Source organism: Petaurus breviceps, unplaced genomic scaffold, assembly GCF_028583685.1.
Source record: "Petaurus breviceps papuanus isolate PSGF00001 unplaced genomic scaffold, PetGlider_PUasm1.0 90897, whole genome shotgun sequence".
Taxonomy (NCBI): Eukaryota; Metazoa; Chordata; class Mammalia; order Diprotodontia; family Petauridae; genus Petaurus; species Petaurus breviceps.
This window is the reverse complement of record NW_027187374.1, coordinates 3,466,489-3,483,312: the sequence shown is the minus strand read 5'-3', so window position 1 is coordinate 3,483,312 and position 16,824 is coordinate 3,466,489. Positions and strand designations below refer to the sequence as shown.

The following is a 16,824-nucleotide window of genomic DNA, read 5'->3' as shown; positions in this document are numbered from 1 at the left end:
GGGGGGGGAGGGGAAGACTCTCAACAACAGCTTCCCAGAGTCTCATCTGATCAAATCACAGAACACTTCTCAAAGTGAGCCCCAAAACAAAGCCTCAAATCAGGGTTTATATAGCCTGCTCCTGGCTCAGAGAATGTAACAACCTTCTGGACCCACTGGCCAATCAAAAAGTATCTACTGAAAAACAAGCCTCCCACCCCAGGCTCCAGGTGCACTTTAGCCTAGGGGCAGGGAAGATCTTAAAAATTTACATTCCCATTACATGGGGTCATAAAAACTCAAGGTGAGGAGTCTATTTAACAGCCTGCTTCATATTTTCCAGGGCTATAGTCTCATCTTGGGTCTACTTGAAAGGGACATACTTTCTCAATTAATTTGTTTTTTAATTTTGAACCCCTTGCCTTCAATAGGGAACAGCGAGAAAAATAGCCAGTGTCCATATGGTCTTTTGTTTCTTGCTCCCAATTTTTAAATATATGGCAATACTTTATATATGTTCCTTTTGAAAATATTATATGTGCCTATGTGAATCACTGAAGATAGGCAAGAGTCACCCATTTGATAAGTTTAGTGAGGTTCTTTGTTATCTCTTGGACACATGACTCAGAAAAATAATAGGCATCTTTATTGTTAGGATGACAAATAGTTGCCTCAGTATTCCTTGAGCAGGGAATTACTGCTTTTAAATTCTTCCTTTGGTTCTTGCTGGATGATCTCACTTGATAGCCTGAGACTCTAATGTGTTATTTTTTGAAGGACAAGCAGTTTAATTTTTTCAGAGCATTCAATCTTTCTTTTCTTTGGTAAGAAACACAGAATCTAAGTATACAGCTGCCTATTTTCTTTATGTAACAGTCCTCTATTCTCCAATATTCTTTTTTTTTCCCAAAAATTTAAATGTGTGGTTTATTTCGTAATCCCAAACTGAATCTTCTCTTTTCTAAACAGTCAGCTATGGAATTTTTCTTCAAAGCTATTAAACTCCACCCCACTCCCCCACACAAAAAAAAGGTTTCCTAGACAAAGCTGCTGATAAAACTCTGGATTCCATGTCCAAGATAGGTGTGAAAATGAAATGCTTCTTGCTTCATCCTTGTTCTCCAGATTCGATGATGTTCCTGGAAATTCTACTTTCCTTTTGGACAAGAATTCAGGAACAGCTCAATATACTTGTGCTGCACATGGGACCGATCCTTGCCCATCGCTGCCAGGGCATCCTCGTGGGTCTCACAGTGTAAGTCGGCTTTGCCTGTGGCCTTCCCACTAGAGCTGTATTCCATGGTGATCCAAATGGGCTTCAGGGGAGCAAAAAAAATTATAATGTCTTGAGCATTGGCTTGGAAGGGCAGTCCTCGTATGTGAACAAAATGCAATGAAGGCATGGCAATGAAGGCATGGTTCCAAAATCAGCAGCCTCAAGAGTCTTCTCAGGTGCCTCCTTAGGTAATTCCATTTCCTTTTCATTTTCAAATGTTGTTATTGGTCGAAGCTCCTCACCCCCATCGGGCTCTTCAAAGTTCAATTCTGATTCAGTCCCATACTTGGTCATAGAAGGCACTGCTTTCTTTCCTTTGTGAGACCCAATGTGTGTTCGGACTTCATTCCTTCTGCTCGGGAAGATTTCTATGTACCGGTTCCCAATCTCTTCCTTGTGTTTCAGCAGGGCCTGGTTGGCCATTCCTGGTTCTTCAAACTGCACGTAGGCTTCCCCTGTTTTCCTTCTCCCTCTGTGGTCCATGACAAACTTTATGTCAACTATATTCAGACCTGCAAAGAAATCCACAATGTCCTTCTCGTTGCAGCTGTAAGGAAGTCCTCTCAAACGAACCATTCCATCCTTTACCACAGGGCTCGACTTGGCCTGCAGGCCCTTCATTAAGCCATGCACACCTTCATTGTTTATTTCATAAACTTCTACGTAGCGCCGGCCCATGTACAGGTGGTGTTTTTCTAAGGCCTTCTTTACATCCTGCTCCGACTCCAGCTCAACTAATGCATCTCCCCTGCACTTCCCATCTCTGTTTAAGAGAAAGTGGATCCCGTGCTCACCATTTCGGATTCTACAATCCGAGAAGAACTTGAGCACCTTGTCCACCGTACAGGACCAGGGTGGGCCCTGCGCCCAGATCAGATACACGTCGTCCCCTCCTCACCCGGCTTGGGCGCCGGCTCGTAGTCCGGGCACGGCGGGGGTTCCTCCAGGTAGGGGCTGGAGTCCTGTGGACATAGGGGAAGGGTCAGGACGCCCACGCTGCCCGGCCATGGGGCCCTGACCTGGTCACTTCACCTGCTCGTCCCCCCTCCCCCCATGGCCCTGGCCCTGCATCCTGGGCACAGGGCCCTGGGACCCAGATCTTCTCCCCCCGGGCCGCCGGGGCTCAGCCGCAAGCAGGGGCGCCGGGTGCCACTCTCCAATATTCTTAAAAGGGTCTAATCTTACTTCATCCACCTCAAATATTTCCCCTTTCCCAGTCCTTTGAAGCTTTGATTCTATTTCCTAGAATCAATGACTCTAACAAGATGGGCTATGGAGATGAGTTCCTTCTTTTTCTCTGCCTGAAAAAAGCGCAACCTACCTCGAACATAGATAAGATTTACTGAGATATAAAAGAAATCCCAACATTCCACACCTCATGAAAGTCACTGAACAACTGTGTTGATGATCTTTTCATAATGGTTGAGATTTGCATTTTTATATAATCATTTCACTTTCAGATAGCTCTAATTATTAGGAAGTTTTAAAAATAATAATTACTGTGCATACAGCACTTTAATATTTTCAAAGCTCTGTACATGTTATTTCATTGTATCCCCACAACTTTCATCTCCTTAGACCTCCCTACCCTGTCACATGAGAAAACATTACCTCATATTTTACAGTAAAAAGCTGAGACCATTTGCCATGAGTTCCCTCTTCTACTCTCTTTAACATTTTATATCACTCAAATGCCTTCCAACACTTATCTCCTCTCTCACCCACATTTCCCATGAGTAGGTGGCCTATCTACTGACTACTTCCCTGCTGCCTACGAACATTTGTATGTGTTTTCTATCCTCAAAAACTCTCACCCTGATACTTCCATCCATGCTAATTATTGTCCTACCTCTTTTAACCTTTGTGGCTAAACTTGAAAAGGCTATCTATTATAGATGCCTCTACTTTCTCTCCTATTTTCTTCTTAATCCCTTGCAAACCAGCTGCAATCTCATAATTCCATCAAAATTATCCTATCCTTCTCCTCAATCTCTCTATAGCTTTTGAAACTGTTGGTCACTCTTTTCTCCTTGATACTCTCTTCTCTATAGGTTTTTGGGGTACTATTTTCTCTTGCTTTTACTCCTGCTTTTCTGACCACTCCTCAGTAACCTTTGATGGATACTTATCTACTTCATACATTCTAACTGTAGGTGTCACTCAGTTGGGGGTGCTCTTCTTCCTCTATTGTATTTCACTTGATGATTTTATCAGCTGGCATGAATTTAATTACCATCTCTATGCTGATGATTCTGAAATCTAACTATCCTACCCAAACATACATGCTATGTTTTCATTTCTAATTTCTTACTGCTAAATGCCTTTCAGATGTAATGTCTTAAGTTCAACATGTCCAAAACAGAACTCATTACCTTTTCCCTTAAACTGTTCCTCCACTCTTAACTTTCCTTTTGCTGTAGAGGGTAATACCATGCTCACAGTTCCCCAGGCTCACAACCTAGAAGGCATCTTCAACTTCTCACTGTCTCTCAATCCAATCTATTGCCAAGGTTTGTTTATTACATCATTGTAATATCTCAATTATACCCCATTTTCTCCTATGACATTGCCACCACTTAGATGTAGGCCCTCATTACGTCAAGCCTAGACTAATTATTGCAATGGTCTATTAGTGGATCTGCCTGCCTCGAGTCTCTCCTCATTTCAATCCATTTTCCATTCAGCAATCAAAGTGACTTTGCAAAAGTGCAGATTTGACCATATCACCCAACCTACTCAGTGGCTCCCTATTAACCTCATATTGATTATCAAATATAAAATCCTGTTTTGCATTCACAGCTCTTCATAACCTAAGCCCTTTTAACCTTTCCAGTCTTCTTATACTATAATCCCCATCACATAATCTAATCCAATGACACTGGCCTCTTTGCTATTCTGTGAACTAGACATTCCATCTCTCTACTGTGCATTATCTCTGGCTTTCCCACAAGTCTGGAATTCTGTCTCTTCTCATCTCTGCTATTGGTTTCTTTTAAATACCATATTTTATAGGAAGGCTTTCCCAGCTTCCTTAATTCTATTTTTGGGGGGGGGGGTGGCAAGAGAAGACACAGCTTTTATAATGAAGAGTACAGTGCTGGGAACTACCAAGATGCAAAGACCAACACAAACATTTTGCCCCTCAGAGGACTTAAAGACTAAACCCATAGGTTTATAACACACACACAGTAAAATGAAAAATTATAAGCTCATTGAGGGCTTCTTTTTGTATGGCAACACTTAGCACAGTACATAGCACAGAGTAGAGGCTTAAAAATGTTTACTAACTGACAACTCTGTGAAATAGCTGTAATTATTTTCCTTATTTTATGTAAGAGGAAACTAAGGCTGAGAGAGGCTAAGTGATATAGCCAGGGTCACACAGATAAGTATCTTAGGCACAATTTGAACTTTTCCAGTGCTCTTACATATTGTACCACCTAGCTACCCCTTTTGCCTGACAAAAAAAAAACAACTAAATTTACCTCTTTGCAAATTCTTTTTATTATTTCTTGATCATCCCTTTGGGGCCAAAGTGATCAAATTTTGTCCTTCTTCTGTATAACAGCCTTTCAGATATTGTAATATAACTTAACTCCCTGAGATGTCTTTATTTACCTCAAAGTGAACTTGCCAAGCTACTTCAACTAATCCTTTCATATCATAGGATTAGGGTTCCTTTGCTTACTGGTTGCCATTGTCTAGATATTCTCCAGGTTATTAATGTCCTTTGAAAATCTTAGTATCCATAACTGATCACAGTATATCAGATGACATTTGATGAGGACAAAAGACTGTGAAATGATCATATCCTCTTTCCTGAAAACTAAGGTCCTTTTAATACAGGTCAAAATTATATTAGCTTTTTTGACCTGTTAACTCATTTAAGCTTTCAATCTATTGAAAATTCATATTTTTTTTCACAAAAAACACTGTTCATCTAAGCCTTCTCAATTTATACTTTTACAATTTTTTTACTCAGATAAAGATTTTGTATTTATTCCTATTGAATTTAATCATATTAGATTTAGACCAATACTCTAATCTGTCAAGATCCTTTTACATCCAGACTTTCACCCAATATACTTTTTGAATACACCATCTATGGCTTTATCTGGATCTTTGCTAAAAATGTTTAATACCATAGAGTCAAGCAGAAATACCTGAAGTATTTTATTGGCCATCATCTTCCACGTTTATATTTGACCATTAACAACTGTTTTTTGAGTCTGACTAACCAAGCAATACTGAATATATCTGATTTATATTATTTTTAATCATTATATCTATAGTTTCTCCCTAATACAAATATGAGTTACTTTATCAAAATATTTGCTACAAGTAGGTCAATTTTATTCATAACATTTCCTCTTATCTAATAACTTAATAATCATATAAAAAAGGTAAATGAGGTATCCTGACATGTTTTGTTTTTGATTGATCTTTATTGATTCTTTCTGATCTTTGTTGTTCAGTTGTTTTCCATCATGTCCAACTCTCCATGATTCCATTTGGGGTTTTCTTGGCAATGATACTGGAGTAGTTTGTAATTTCCTTCTCTAGCTCATTTTACAGATGAGGAAACGGAGGCAAATAAGATTAAGTGACTTATGGAGGGTCACACATTTAGTAAATGTTTGAGGCCAGATTTGAACTCAGGAAGATAAGTCTTCCTAACTTCAAGACTGGAACTCTATCCTATGTGCCACCTAGCTGCCTCATCTTTGTGATCACCACTTACCTACATAGTTTGCAAACCATCTTTTAATTAATTGTTCTAGAATTTTTCCATAAATTTGTTTTAGTGGACTGAAAGTTGGAGATAAGTCAGCAGCATGAAATAGTAATTTTTAAAAAAGTAATTTGGTTCTTTCCCCTTCTTTGAAAATTGAGTAAACATTTGGTCTTCTTCAATCTCATGATACCTCTTCTGTTTTCCATGTTCTTTCACATATCACTGACAGTGCCTCAGCACTAACATCCATCAGAGTTTGTTTGTTTTTTTGGTAATTAAAAAAATTTACACTTCAATACAAAATGAGAAAAGGAAAAAAAATTGCCATATTCACAGTAGACCATAAGAGAAGATTCAATATAAAACAAAAGAATTGCATTTCAAGAAAACCTATATAATAAAAACTACACATTGTTTTCAAAGATGCCCAGCTTTTCTTTGCTTCTTTGTTGATTTTCTTTTGTTCTCTTCTATGTACTTTTACTTAATTTTTTCCCTCCCCCAACAAAGAAGGCTGCCATTAAGCATGATATTTATGTATGTATATATATGTTTATATGTACGCATGCATGTATAGATATATAGATATACATACACACACTGATATGTATAAGCATAGACATATATACACATATATACTCATGCATATATATACATACACACATATACATATATACATACATACACACATATATGTGTGTATATATATATATATATGACCAGGCTTTGCTCATTTCCTCTTACCATCTGTTTCTCTGAAGGTGGATAACATCTTTCTTAAGTCCAAACCTTTCCACATTTTTCTAAACCAACTAGCTCATCATTTCCTACCCCACAACAATTTTCCTTTCTTGAATCAAACAAAGTCTTCCTTCATAGGATCTTTGAGGTTAATTTCGATATATATAGTAGCCAGAATGACTTGGTTGCTCAAAGTTGTTCATAAAACAATATGGCTGTTACTATATGCAATGTTCTCTTGATATTGCTTATTTCACTCTTTATTATTTCATGGAGGTCTCTCCATGCTTTTCTAAAATCGTTGAACTTATCATTTCTTATAGGAGAATAACATTCCATCATGAATATATACCACAATTTGTTTAGCCATTCCCTAGTTGTCAGGCTTCCCTGAAATTTCTAGTTCTTTGTTATCATAAAGAGAGCTGCTATAAATATGTTAGAACATGTAGATTTTCTTCCATTTTCCCTAATCGTCTTGGGAAACAGATTTAATAGTGGTATGGTTGGGTCAAAGGGTACATACTGTTTTATAACTCTTTGGGCATAAATCTACATCTCTCTCCAAAATGATAGGATCAGCTCACAGATCCACCAGCAATGAATTAAGGTCCCAATTTTTCCACATCCCCTTCAGCATTTGTCAGTTTCACCTTCTTTATTTTAGCCAATCTGATAGGTATAATATGATATCTCAAGGTTGTTTTAATTTGCATTTCTCTAATCAATAATGATTTAGAGCATTTTTTTTGGTTGTCAGAAGCGGCCTGATCCAAAGAAAAATCTGATTGTTGCCTACCCCCACCCCCCACCTCCAGCCAGGTCAGGACTTTGCAAGTTTCTGAGATCCTGGAACAATCCAACCCTCAGTACCCAGGGAAAGCAACTATATCCCAGCCCAGATCTTCCTTCCAGAAGTATAACAGAGCCCAGTCAAGATATTAAGTTCAAACTCAAGAAGTAGGCAGGAAGAATGAGCAAACAAACAAATATTCCACCATAAAGATCTACTAAAATGGCAGGGAAGATGGAAGAGAATGACCCCAAAACATTTACATGCAAAGCCTCAGAAAACACAGCTTGGTCACAAACTCAACCACTGATGTGCCTGGAAGAGATGAAGCAAGATATATTTTTTTTTCTTTTTTAAGATTAAAAATAATTTGTAAATGGAATAAAGTCAATTGAGGAAAAATTAATAAAGAAATGATAGTAAATCAAAGAATGCAACAAATTCATTGAAAATTATAATGGATCAAATAGAAGTCAATGATTCAAGGAGGAAATAAAAAAGAGTTAAAACAAGTCAAAAGACTGAGAAAATAGAAGAAAATTTAAAGTATCTCAGAGGGAAAAATTTACCTGGAAAACAGATCAGGAGAAAATATTTAAGGATCTTTAGACTGTTTGCCATGACCAAAAAGAAAAAATAGAGCCTAAACTACTTTTTTATGAAACCTTAAAAAAAAACTGCCCAAATCTATTAGACCCAGGGAGCAAAGTAGAAATAGAAATAGAAAAAGACAGACCAGTGACTGCCTGAAAAAAAAAATTTAAAATAAAAACACCCAGGAATGTTATAGCCAAAATCCAAAGTTTCCAGGCCAAGGAAAAAGTATTCAAGTGCTTAGGTGCTATTGCAAGCATTTCATGCTATTTAGAAGCAGCCACAATACAGGGGGCAGGGAGATTAAATATTTTTTTGCCTTTGTAGAATACAGTATTCCAGAAAAGAAATGATATGGGTTTACAAGCCAAGAATAATTTACCCGGTAAAACAGAGTATAATGCTAAGGATATGGGGTGGGGAGAATGGATCTTTTATTAAATAGAAGACTTCCAAGAATTCTTGATGGGAGTTACCATAAATGTGTGGAAACTTTGACATTAAAATATGGGAAGAGAAACATTAAAAAGGAAAATATGAATTAACAATGATAAACCATTAAACAAATATAAAGTACTTACATTCTGGTATGGGGAGATAATAACAGGTATTCCCTCTGAACCCTCTCATCATGGATCATAGAGACAATCCAAGTAGACATGGTCTAGGAGTGGTTGTATTATATCTTAATTGTTATGCCTTAAAGATATATTTTTATTTTATTTTTTTGAATGATTTATTAACTTCTGATTTACATCATTCATTTCTACCAGATTTTGAGTTACAAATTTTCTGCCCGTTTTTCCCCTACCCACCACCCCAAAATAGCAGTTTTTAACATATCTTCTCCCATACCCCTTTTGACTTTTCCAGGGGATCTCTATGCCCCAGTGCCTGTGTATCTTATTTCCTAATTACATGTAAAATAGTATTAATAATAGTATACATATATATATATGTATATTTAAACAGTTGATTTTAAAACTTTGAATTCTATATTCATTCCCTTCCTCCCTTGTCACCCACCCTTACTGGGAAGAGAAGCAGTTCAGTATAGGTTATACATGTGTAGCTAATGCAAAACAATAATATAATAGATATATTGTAAAAGACTGACTATATTTCCCTCCCTCCTATCCCACCTCCCACTTGTTCTATTCTCTACTTTGATCCCATCCCTTTTCAAAAGTGGGTGCTTCCAACTTCCCTCCCCCCCAGCCTTCCCTCCTTTCCATCATCCCCCCTCTCATCCATTTCCCCCTACTCTCCTGTAGGGTGAGATACCCTATTTAGCGTGTATTTCATTCCCTCCTCAAGCCAAATTCAATGGGAATAAGGTTGACCCATTCTCTTTTACCTTCCTATTCTTCCCCTCCATTGTAAGCATTTTCCCTTGCCTCTTCTATATGGGATAGTTTACCCCATTCTGTCTCTCCCCATCTCCTCTCATTATATTCCTCTCTCACCTCTTAATTTCACCTTTTAAGTATCATCCCTTCCTGTTAAATTGGTCCTGTGCCCTCTATCTATGTATACTTGTAAACATATATACACACATTCACATATATATTCATATGCCCATATACCCTCATATATATATATATTTCTATTCCCTTCAACTACTGAGAAAGGTTTCATAAGTTACAATTATTGTTTTTCTATGTAGGAATGTTAATAGTTCAACTTTGATAAGTTCTTTATGATTTCTTTTCCCTGTTTACCTTTTCATGCTTCTCTTGCTTCTTGTATCTTAATGTCAAATTCTCTATTCAACTCTGGTTTTTTTCAACAAGAATGCTTGAAAGTCCTCTATTCCACTAAATGACCATATTTTCCCCTGAAACATGATACTCAGTTTTGCTGGGTAGGTGAGTCTTGGTTTTAATCCCAGCTCTTTTGACCTCCGGAATATCATATTCCAAGCCCTTCGATCCCTCGGTGTAGAAGCTGACAGATCCTGGGTTATCCTGATTGTGTTTCCACAATATTCAAATTGTTTCTTCCTGGATGCTTGTGATATTCTCTCCTTAATCTGGGAATTCCAGAACCTGGCTATAATATTCCTAGCAGTTTTCTTTTGGGGATCTTTTTCAGGAGGTAATTGGTGGATTCTTTCAACCTCTGTTTTGCTCTCTGGTTCTAAAATATCAGGGCAGTTTTCTTTAAGAACTTTCTGGAGGATGAATTCTAGGTTCTTACTTTGATCATGGCTTTCAGGTAGTCCAATACTTTTTAAATTATCTCTCCTGGATCTATTTTCCAGATCAGTGGTTTTTCCCATGAGATATTTCACATTGCCTTCTATTCTTTCATTTGCTTGGATCTGTTTCACAGCCTCTTGATTTCTCATAAAGTCATTAGCTTCCATTTGCTCCAGTCTAATTTTGAAGCAATGATTCTCCTCATTGAGCTTTTGAGATTCTTTTTCCATCTGGCAAATTTGGCTTTTTAAGGCATTCCTCTCCTCGTTGCTTTTTTGGGCCTCTTTTGCCATTTGAGTCAGTCTGTTTTTTAAGATATGATTTTCCTCAGTCAGGCTGTTGACTCTCATTTCATAATTTTCTTGCATTGTTCTTATTTCTCTTCCCAATTTTTCCTCCACTTCTCTTATCTGCTTCTTCAGGTCCTCTATGGCCTGTAACCAGTCTGTATTTTCCTTTGAAACTTTTGGTGTAGGAGTTCTGACTTCATTGTCTTCCTCCTGTTCCATGCTTTGCTCCTTTTTGTCTCCAAAATAGGAGTGTAATGTTGGAATCTTCTGCCTGCTTTGTTTCCTTTGCCTGGTCATTTCTCCCCTCAGTCACTTGACCCCTGGGCTTTTTGCCACAGTAGGGCTCTGCCACCAGACAGGGGAGTTTTCGTCCCCAATGTTGGGGTTTTCTCAGCTGCTGGATGAATTAAATGGGTGCCCTCTCTGAGTCCTCCACATGATCTGGCCAGCTGGACACATGCCCCAGGACCTCTACCCTAGACTGCAATCCAGATCCAAGCAGGTTAAAGTAATAATGATTACCCCTCAGACTGGTGCTTGGTCGCCCTACACTCTGCAGGCCAGGAGCTGAAGCTGCCACATGGGTCTGACTGGCTGGCTGTGCTGGGGTCTAATCAGCTTCTCGCCCCGGGGGCAAAACCATGCACTCCCTCTTACTGAGTCCCAAAATCCAAACTGCACTGACCTCTTACTTAGTACTTCACATCTATGTGTTGATAAATCTGGAAAGGGCCACAGCTGCTGCTGATCTGCAGTCCCTTCAGCTGGCAGCTGGTCAGGCCCACCATGGGGATAAAGCCTCGGCTTGGGGCTGGGCTCAGCTCCCAGAGCACTGCGCTGGCCACTTGGTGCCGGCCTGCTGGGCTGTCGTCAGCAGGAGGTTAGCTTCTCTATGTCATTTTGTTGGTTCTGCAGCTCCAAAGTTTGTTTAGAGTCCCCTTTTTACATGGTTTCAGAAGGTGGAAGCTGGAGGAGCAAGGAAGTCCTGCTTCTACTCCTGCCTTAATGATATTAAGAGAAGAATGAAAAGAGAGGGAAAAAAAAGACTGAGGAAGGGGAGAAGTAAAGGAAAGTTAAGGGAAATTATCCATAAAATCATGATGTTCAAATACACATTTGTGAAGGAAATGTCAAACCACTTCAATATCTTTGCCAAGAAAACCCCAAATGGGGTCATGAAGAGTCAAACGTGACTGGAATGATGCAACAACAATTATAACAAGTACACATTGATACTAATAAGGAGAATATACACACAGAGAGCAGAAATGCATTTTACTCAACAGGTATGAGCTGTTATTGGAATTTAATAAATAATGAAAGGGACGGTTTTAGAGAAACCTTGGAAAACTTCTATGAGCTGATGAATAGTGAAGTGATCAAAATGAAGCAAATAATTTATATGATGACAGCAATATAGTAAAGACAAACAATTCTTAAGGATTCTGGACTCCTATCAGTATAATGATCAACCATAATTATAGAGGACTAATGATAAATCTTGCTTCAACATCCTGATAAATAGATGAAATGCTTAGAGTGCAGAATGATATAAAAATATTTTGGCTATGTCTAATATGTAAATTTGTTTTGACTATACATGTTTATAATGTTTTTCTTTTGTTCTTAGTTGGAGAGGGGTTGGAATGAGAGGATAATAAGTTGGATTTTTGCTGATGGAAAGAAAATATAATTCATTAAAATGTTAGAAAGGTGAATCAGAATGATTGAATTTTAAAGAGATCAAGGCCAAGGAGAGGGTTGGCCCTCCTCTATAAACAGAGACCTAGAGGATTTAATGACATACCCAAAGTCATACATCTAGCTAGTGGTAGAGTCAAGATGAATTAACTTGCTAAGGGATAAGACTCAGAGCAGAAATAAACTACACTGCCAGTGAATGAAAATTCCCAGCATACAGTGGTGTGCTTCCAAAATAAAAATCCCATCTTCAAGAAAAATGTTTAATTCCCTTTGCTGAATAGGGCACAACTATAAAGGGTTCACTTCATGTTTACCTATCTCTTGTGTCCTATTGGATGAGGCACCTGAAATTGGCACAAAGACATACCTGCCTTTTGGACACAAAGACATACTTCCATTTGGAACAGTTCATGAGACTTACTGACAAGCTTCATTTCCTGAGAATTATGACATGGCCTGATTATCCTTAAATGCATTTTTGTGTTTTCTTAGGTAAGACCAATGGTACTCACATAAACTTTGCAATAAATAGTCTTCTCAGGGATTGACAGAAGACATTTTCCTTCTATAATATTCCAAATTCAGGAATTTCTTAATCTTAATATTAAAAAAATCAAAATATTTCATGCAGCAAACTATTTTTCATCTCTAATACTAAGAATATGTGAATAACAATTACTCCCATATTCATTTATTATTACTTTTCAAGGAAGGCTAGTTCCATTTCAGTAATTATCTTCCACCTCAAAATGTTTGATAGAATGTGTCTGAGGCAAATAAGTTACATTAAAGTTACTTTTCTTAAGTGCACATAGAAAATTATTTTTAACAGTAAATATTTGTAAGTGCAAGGATAATAGATATAAAAATGTTTTGTCTTTTAAGTTTGAAAAGGTATTTTTTACTTTTTAAAAAATTCTAATAAAAATATTTGCCCATAAAAGTTTTACCAACAAGAAAAAAATAGATTCTCCAATGCACTATAAAACATATCTCCCTGAGAGTAACATTTTTTTATTTTAGTTTTACGGGAACCTTATACAGTCCGTGTGGAGGACCAGAAAACCATGAGAGGCAATGTAGCTGTCTTCAAGTGCATTATCTCCTCCTCTGTGGAGGCATATATCACTGTTGTCTCATGGGAGAAAGACACCGTCTCACTTGTCTCAGGTAGGGTGTCTCCCAAAATTTTATTTATGTTGTTTTGCATCCCTGATTGGTCTGAGGTGTACTTTATTTCAAATATTAAAGCTGAGTCATAATGCTTATTTGTGTTACAATAAGGGGGAATTAATAAGGTTAAGTTCCTTGAGGGAAGAAACTGCTTCAATTTTGCCTTATTATTCACAACAGTTATCACAGAGCTTGACATACTATATTCACTTACTAAATTCTTGTTGATTGATGGAAGTGAATTTCATGTTGATGCTGATTTTTAATTATGATGAAGAACTTTTAAATTATTTTGCATCTCTTACCCACCCATACTTTCTTGGTAGAGTTAATATGCATTTAGACTGACAGCAAAAACACAAGAGTTTCCATTTTTCAGTATAGTATTGTACTTAATTTAATTTAACAGAAATTATTTGTGTTCTGTGTTCATTCATCAGTGAGAGATTTAAACTATGATATTCTGAATAATATTGGTTTTAGTTAAAAAAATTTATCACTATAAAATTCTTATTTTACCTTAATTTTAATGCTTGATTTTCATGCTGAAGATATGTGATTAATTCTCTGTGATCTTAAAGGGTTTTTTTAAATTAAAATGTGCTTTCTATAATGAAACAGTTATCTTAACAATAAATATATTTGTTACTGAACCAACATGCTTTGGCATCTTGATACTTTATAATTAAAAAGCTATCTGTCAAAATATTTCAGCAGAAATATAATATTTAATTTGTCCTATCTTTGAAAATTTCTTCATAACCCTTGTAGTTATATTTTTGCCTAGAGAATTATGGTAGTGTGTTGGGTTTTGTCTCTAGGCATCTTTAGACTTTTAGACATCTAAATCTTAATCTTTAGTTATCTAGACCCCAACAAATCATGTTTTAAGACTAGTAATGGGAGGTGATCTGCCTGAATAGGGACTGAAGAGCATGCTCAATTAATGGGCTTCACCAAAAATTGCTTCTTACTTGCTTGAGTTAAATTAGCTTTAAAGCTCTGTGATTTGAAAATCGCTTTAGGTGATCTTTACTCCTAGTCTTGGTCTAATTTATATACCATTGGATTAAAGGGAAAGAATCAATGCTGATAGGGAGAACCATTTATTCTCATCTCTAGCTTTAGCCTGGACCTTCTGGGCTGTATAACTTTGAAAGCTTCTTTGATGTCTTGGACTACCACTTCCTTGTTGTTGTTACAGAATGCAGGGCATGAGCTCATTTCTTTTCTTCCCCATTAATTAGTATAGAATATCCCCAGCTCAAGATCAAAGAAGTAGCTTCAAATTATTTTTTAGAGAAGGGAGTCTTAACCTTTTTTATATCTTGGATTTTGGTAGGGCATTGAAATCTATGGACCTTTCTCAGAATGATGTTTTTAAAAGAATAAATTCTAACATGAAGTTTCAAAGGAAATTATATGGAAATATCTTTATAAAAATATTTTCAGTTCATAGACCACAATCTAAAGGATTTATGTGTGTGTGTGTGTGTGTGTGTGTGTGTATTCTATATACACAAACACACAAATATTCTGTGGAACCTGACCTGAACACCTTTTCACTTTATACTTTTTTTTCAACCTGTGAATTACAAATCCCAAGATATTTTGTAATTTTTTGTCTTAAAAACAGTGGTTTTTAAATATTTTTATGTGTTTGTAATTATTTACATGTAATTTTTGTTTATTAAATGTTAAATAATGGATATAGGTATTCCAGAAATACAGTTGTGCCTTAGTGCATTGAAATAAAGATATAAGTTGGCTATTGCAGTCTAATCTTTAAAACCAATGAGGAATTTTTGTCAAGCATATAGTAATAGTTTTGATAATAATCATTGTTTGTTTACATTTTAAGGCTGCCTATTCATAATAGGATTGCTTATGTATTTCCAAGTATTGTATGACAGCATGTTTTTGGCACACAAAAACTAATAATAAATATTTACTAAAGTCTAAAGGAAAAAATGCAAGTGAATCTTGTCCAATTAAGTACCTTTTGTTGTATCTACCTGAAATATTCTAGTAGATGTTTAATGAGATTTCATTTTGTAATTGTAATGAGTCTTTTTATATTAATATTGTGGTATTGTGTATATAGATTATTCTGAACTGAAAAGATGACTATTGATATTATGAGTATCTCAGAAACTACTACTAATGAACAGTAAGTGCTTACATGATAAGATTATTGAGTATGTGTGTTGGCAATATTTTCTGTGAGAGTCAGTATGTACAGTATAGGGAATCACAGGTTTGTATCAGAAGATCTGGGTTTATGACTTGGTTTTACCACTTACCAGCAATATATAATTATTTGCTCAAGTCATTTAACAACTCTAAGTTTTAGTTTCCTCAACTATAAGAATTGTGATAGTATCATTGCCCTGTCTACCTCACAAAGTAAGTATTTGGAGATGTATGTGAAAGCACATTGGGAATAGTAAAACCACTCTATATAAGTAAACAGTTTGGAAAAGTACACCTCAAAACTATATTTCTGTATTCCAGCTGGGTACAAAAAGGAAAGGAGAAAAAAATATGGTTGTTAATGGCAATGTTATTAGACCTTCTTTGAACTTATGGTCTCATCAATACAAATATGCTCTTCAATAATTTAGATAGTATTTTTCTTACAAATCCCCAACAAGGGGTCTACTCAGTGTGTATGTGTATGTGTGTGTTCTTTAGATTTTTTTTTAACACAAGTGATACACACATATAAATGTTATTCATCACTCTTCCAGAAATATTAGGCAACCTTATTTTCCAGCCATGTATTTCTCTGATGGCATCCTTTTAAAAAAAACATTTTTCTCTAATAAGTTCTTCTTTGGAAATATGTTTGAACATATTTATACATGATACGTGCCTCTTAACCTTTGGGAGACTCAGAAATTTGTCTCTAGAGGGTGTGGTTCTCCATGATTCATAGCCATATAATATTTATGTTGTTGTTTAGACATGTTCAAATCTTTCTGACCCCATTTGGGGTTTCCTTGGCCAAGATGCTGGATTGGCTTGCTATTTCCATTTACAGATAATTTTACAGATGAGGAAAATGAGGCAAACAGGGTTAAGTGACTTAGGGTTCCACAGTTAGTAAGTGTCTGAGGCAGGATTTGAACTCAGGAAGATCAGTCTTCCTAACTTCAGACCCAGCACCCAACCACCCAACACCCAGCTGCCAACATGAATATTTGTTTTAAAAAAGATGGACCTTAGGGGCGGCCAGGTGGCTCAGCGAGTAAGAGCACCGGTTCCAGTGTTGGGACGACCTGGAGATTGAATCCCGGGCTCAGACACTCAGCACCACACCCAGAAATAACTGGCCG

The 16,824-nt window shown here is 36.7% G+C and overlaps 1 protein-coding gene and 1 pseudogene across 1 annotated transcript in view; one reads left to right on the top strand and one right to left on the bottom strand.

Annotated features, from left to right (window-relative positions):
* The window catches only part of DSCAM (DS cell adhesion molecule), an 870,593-nt gene that overhangs the window by 145,883 nt on the left and 707,886 nt on the right, over nt 1-16,824 (top strand). Inside the window, exon 3 of the mRNA XM_069074855.1 lies at nt 13,337-13,483. Within this exon, the coding sequence (XP_068930956.1) occupies nt 13,337-13,483 (147 nt within the window). The remainder of the gene's footprint in view (nt 1-13,336; nt 13,484-16,824) is intronic.
* LOC138151283 (G-rich sequence factor 1-like) lies at nt 934-2,932 on the bottom strand (annotated as a pseudogene).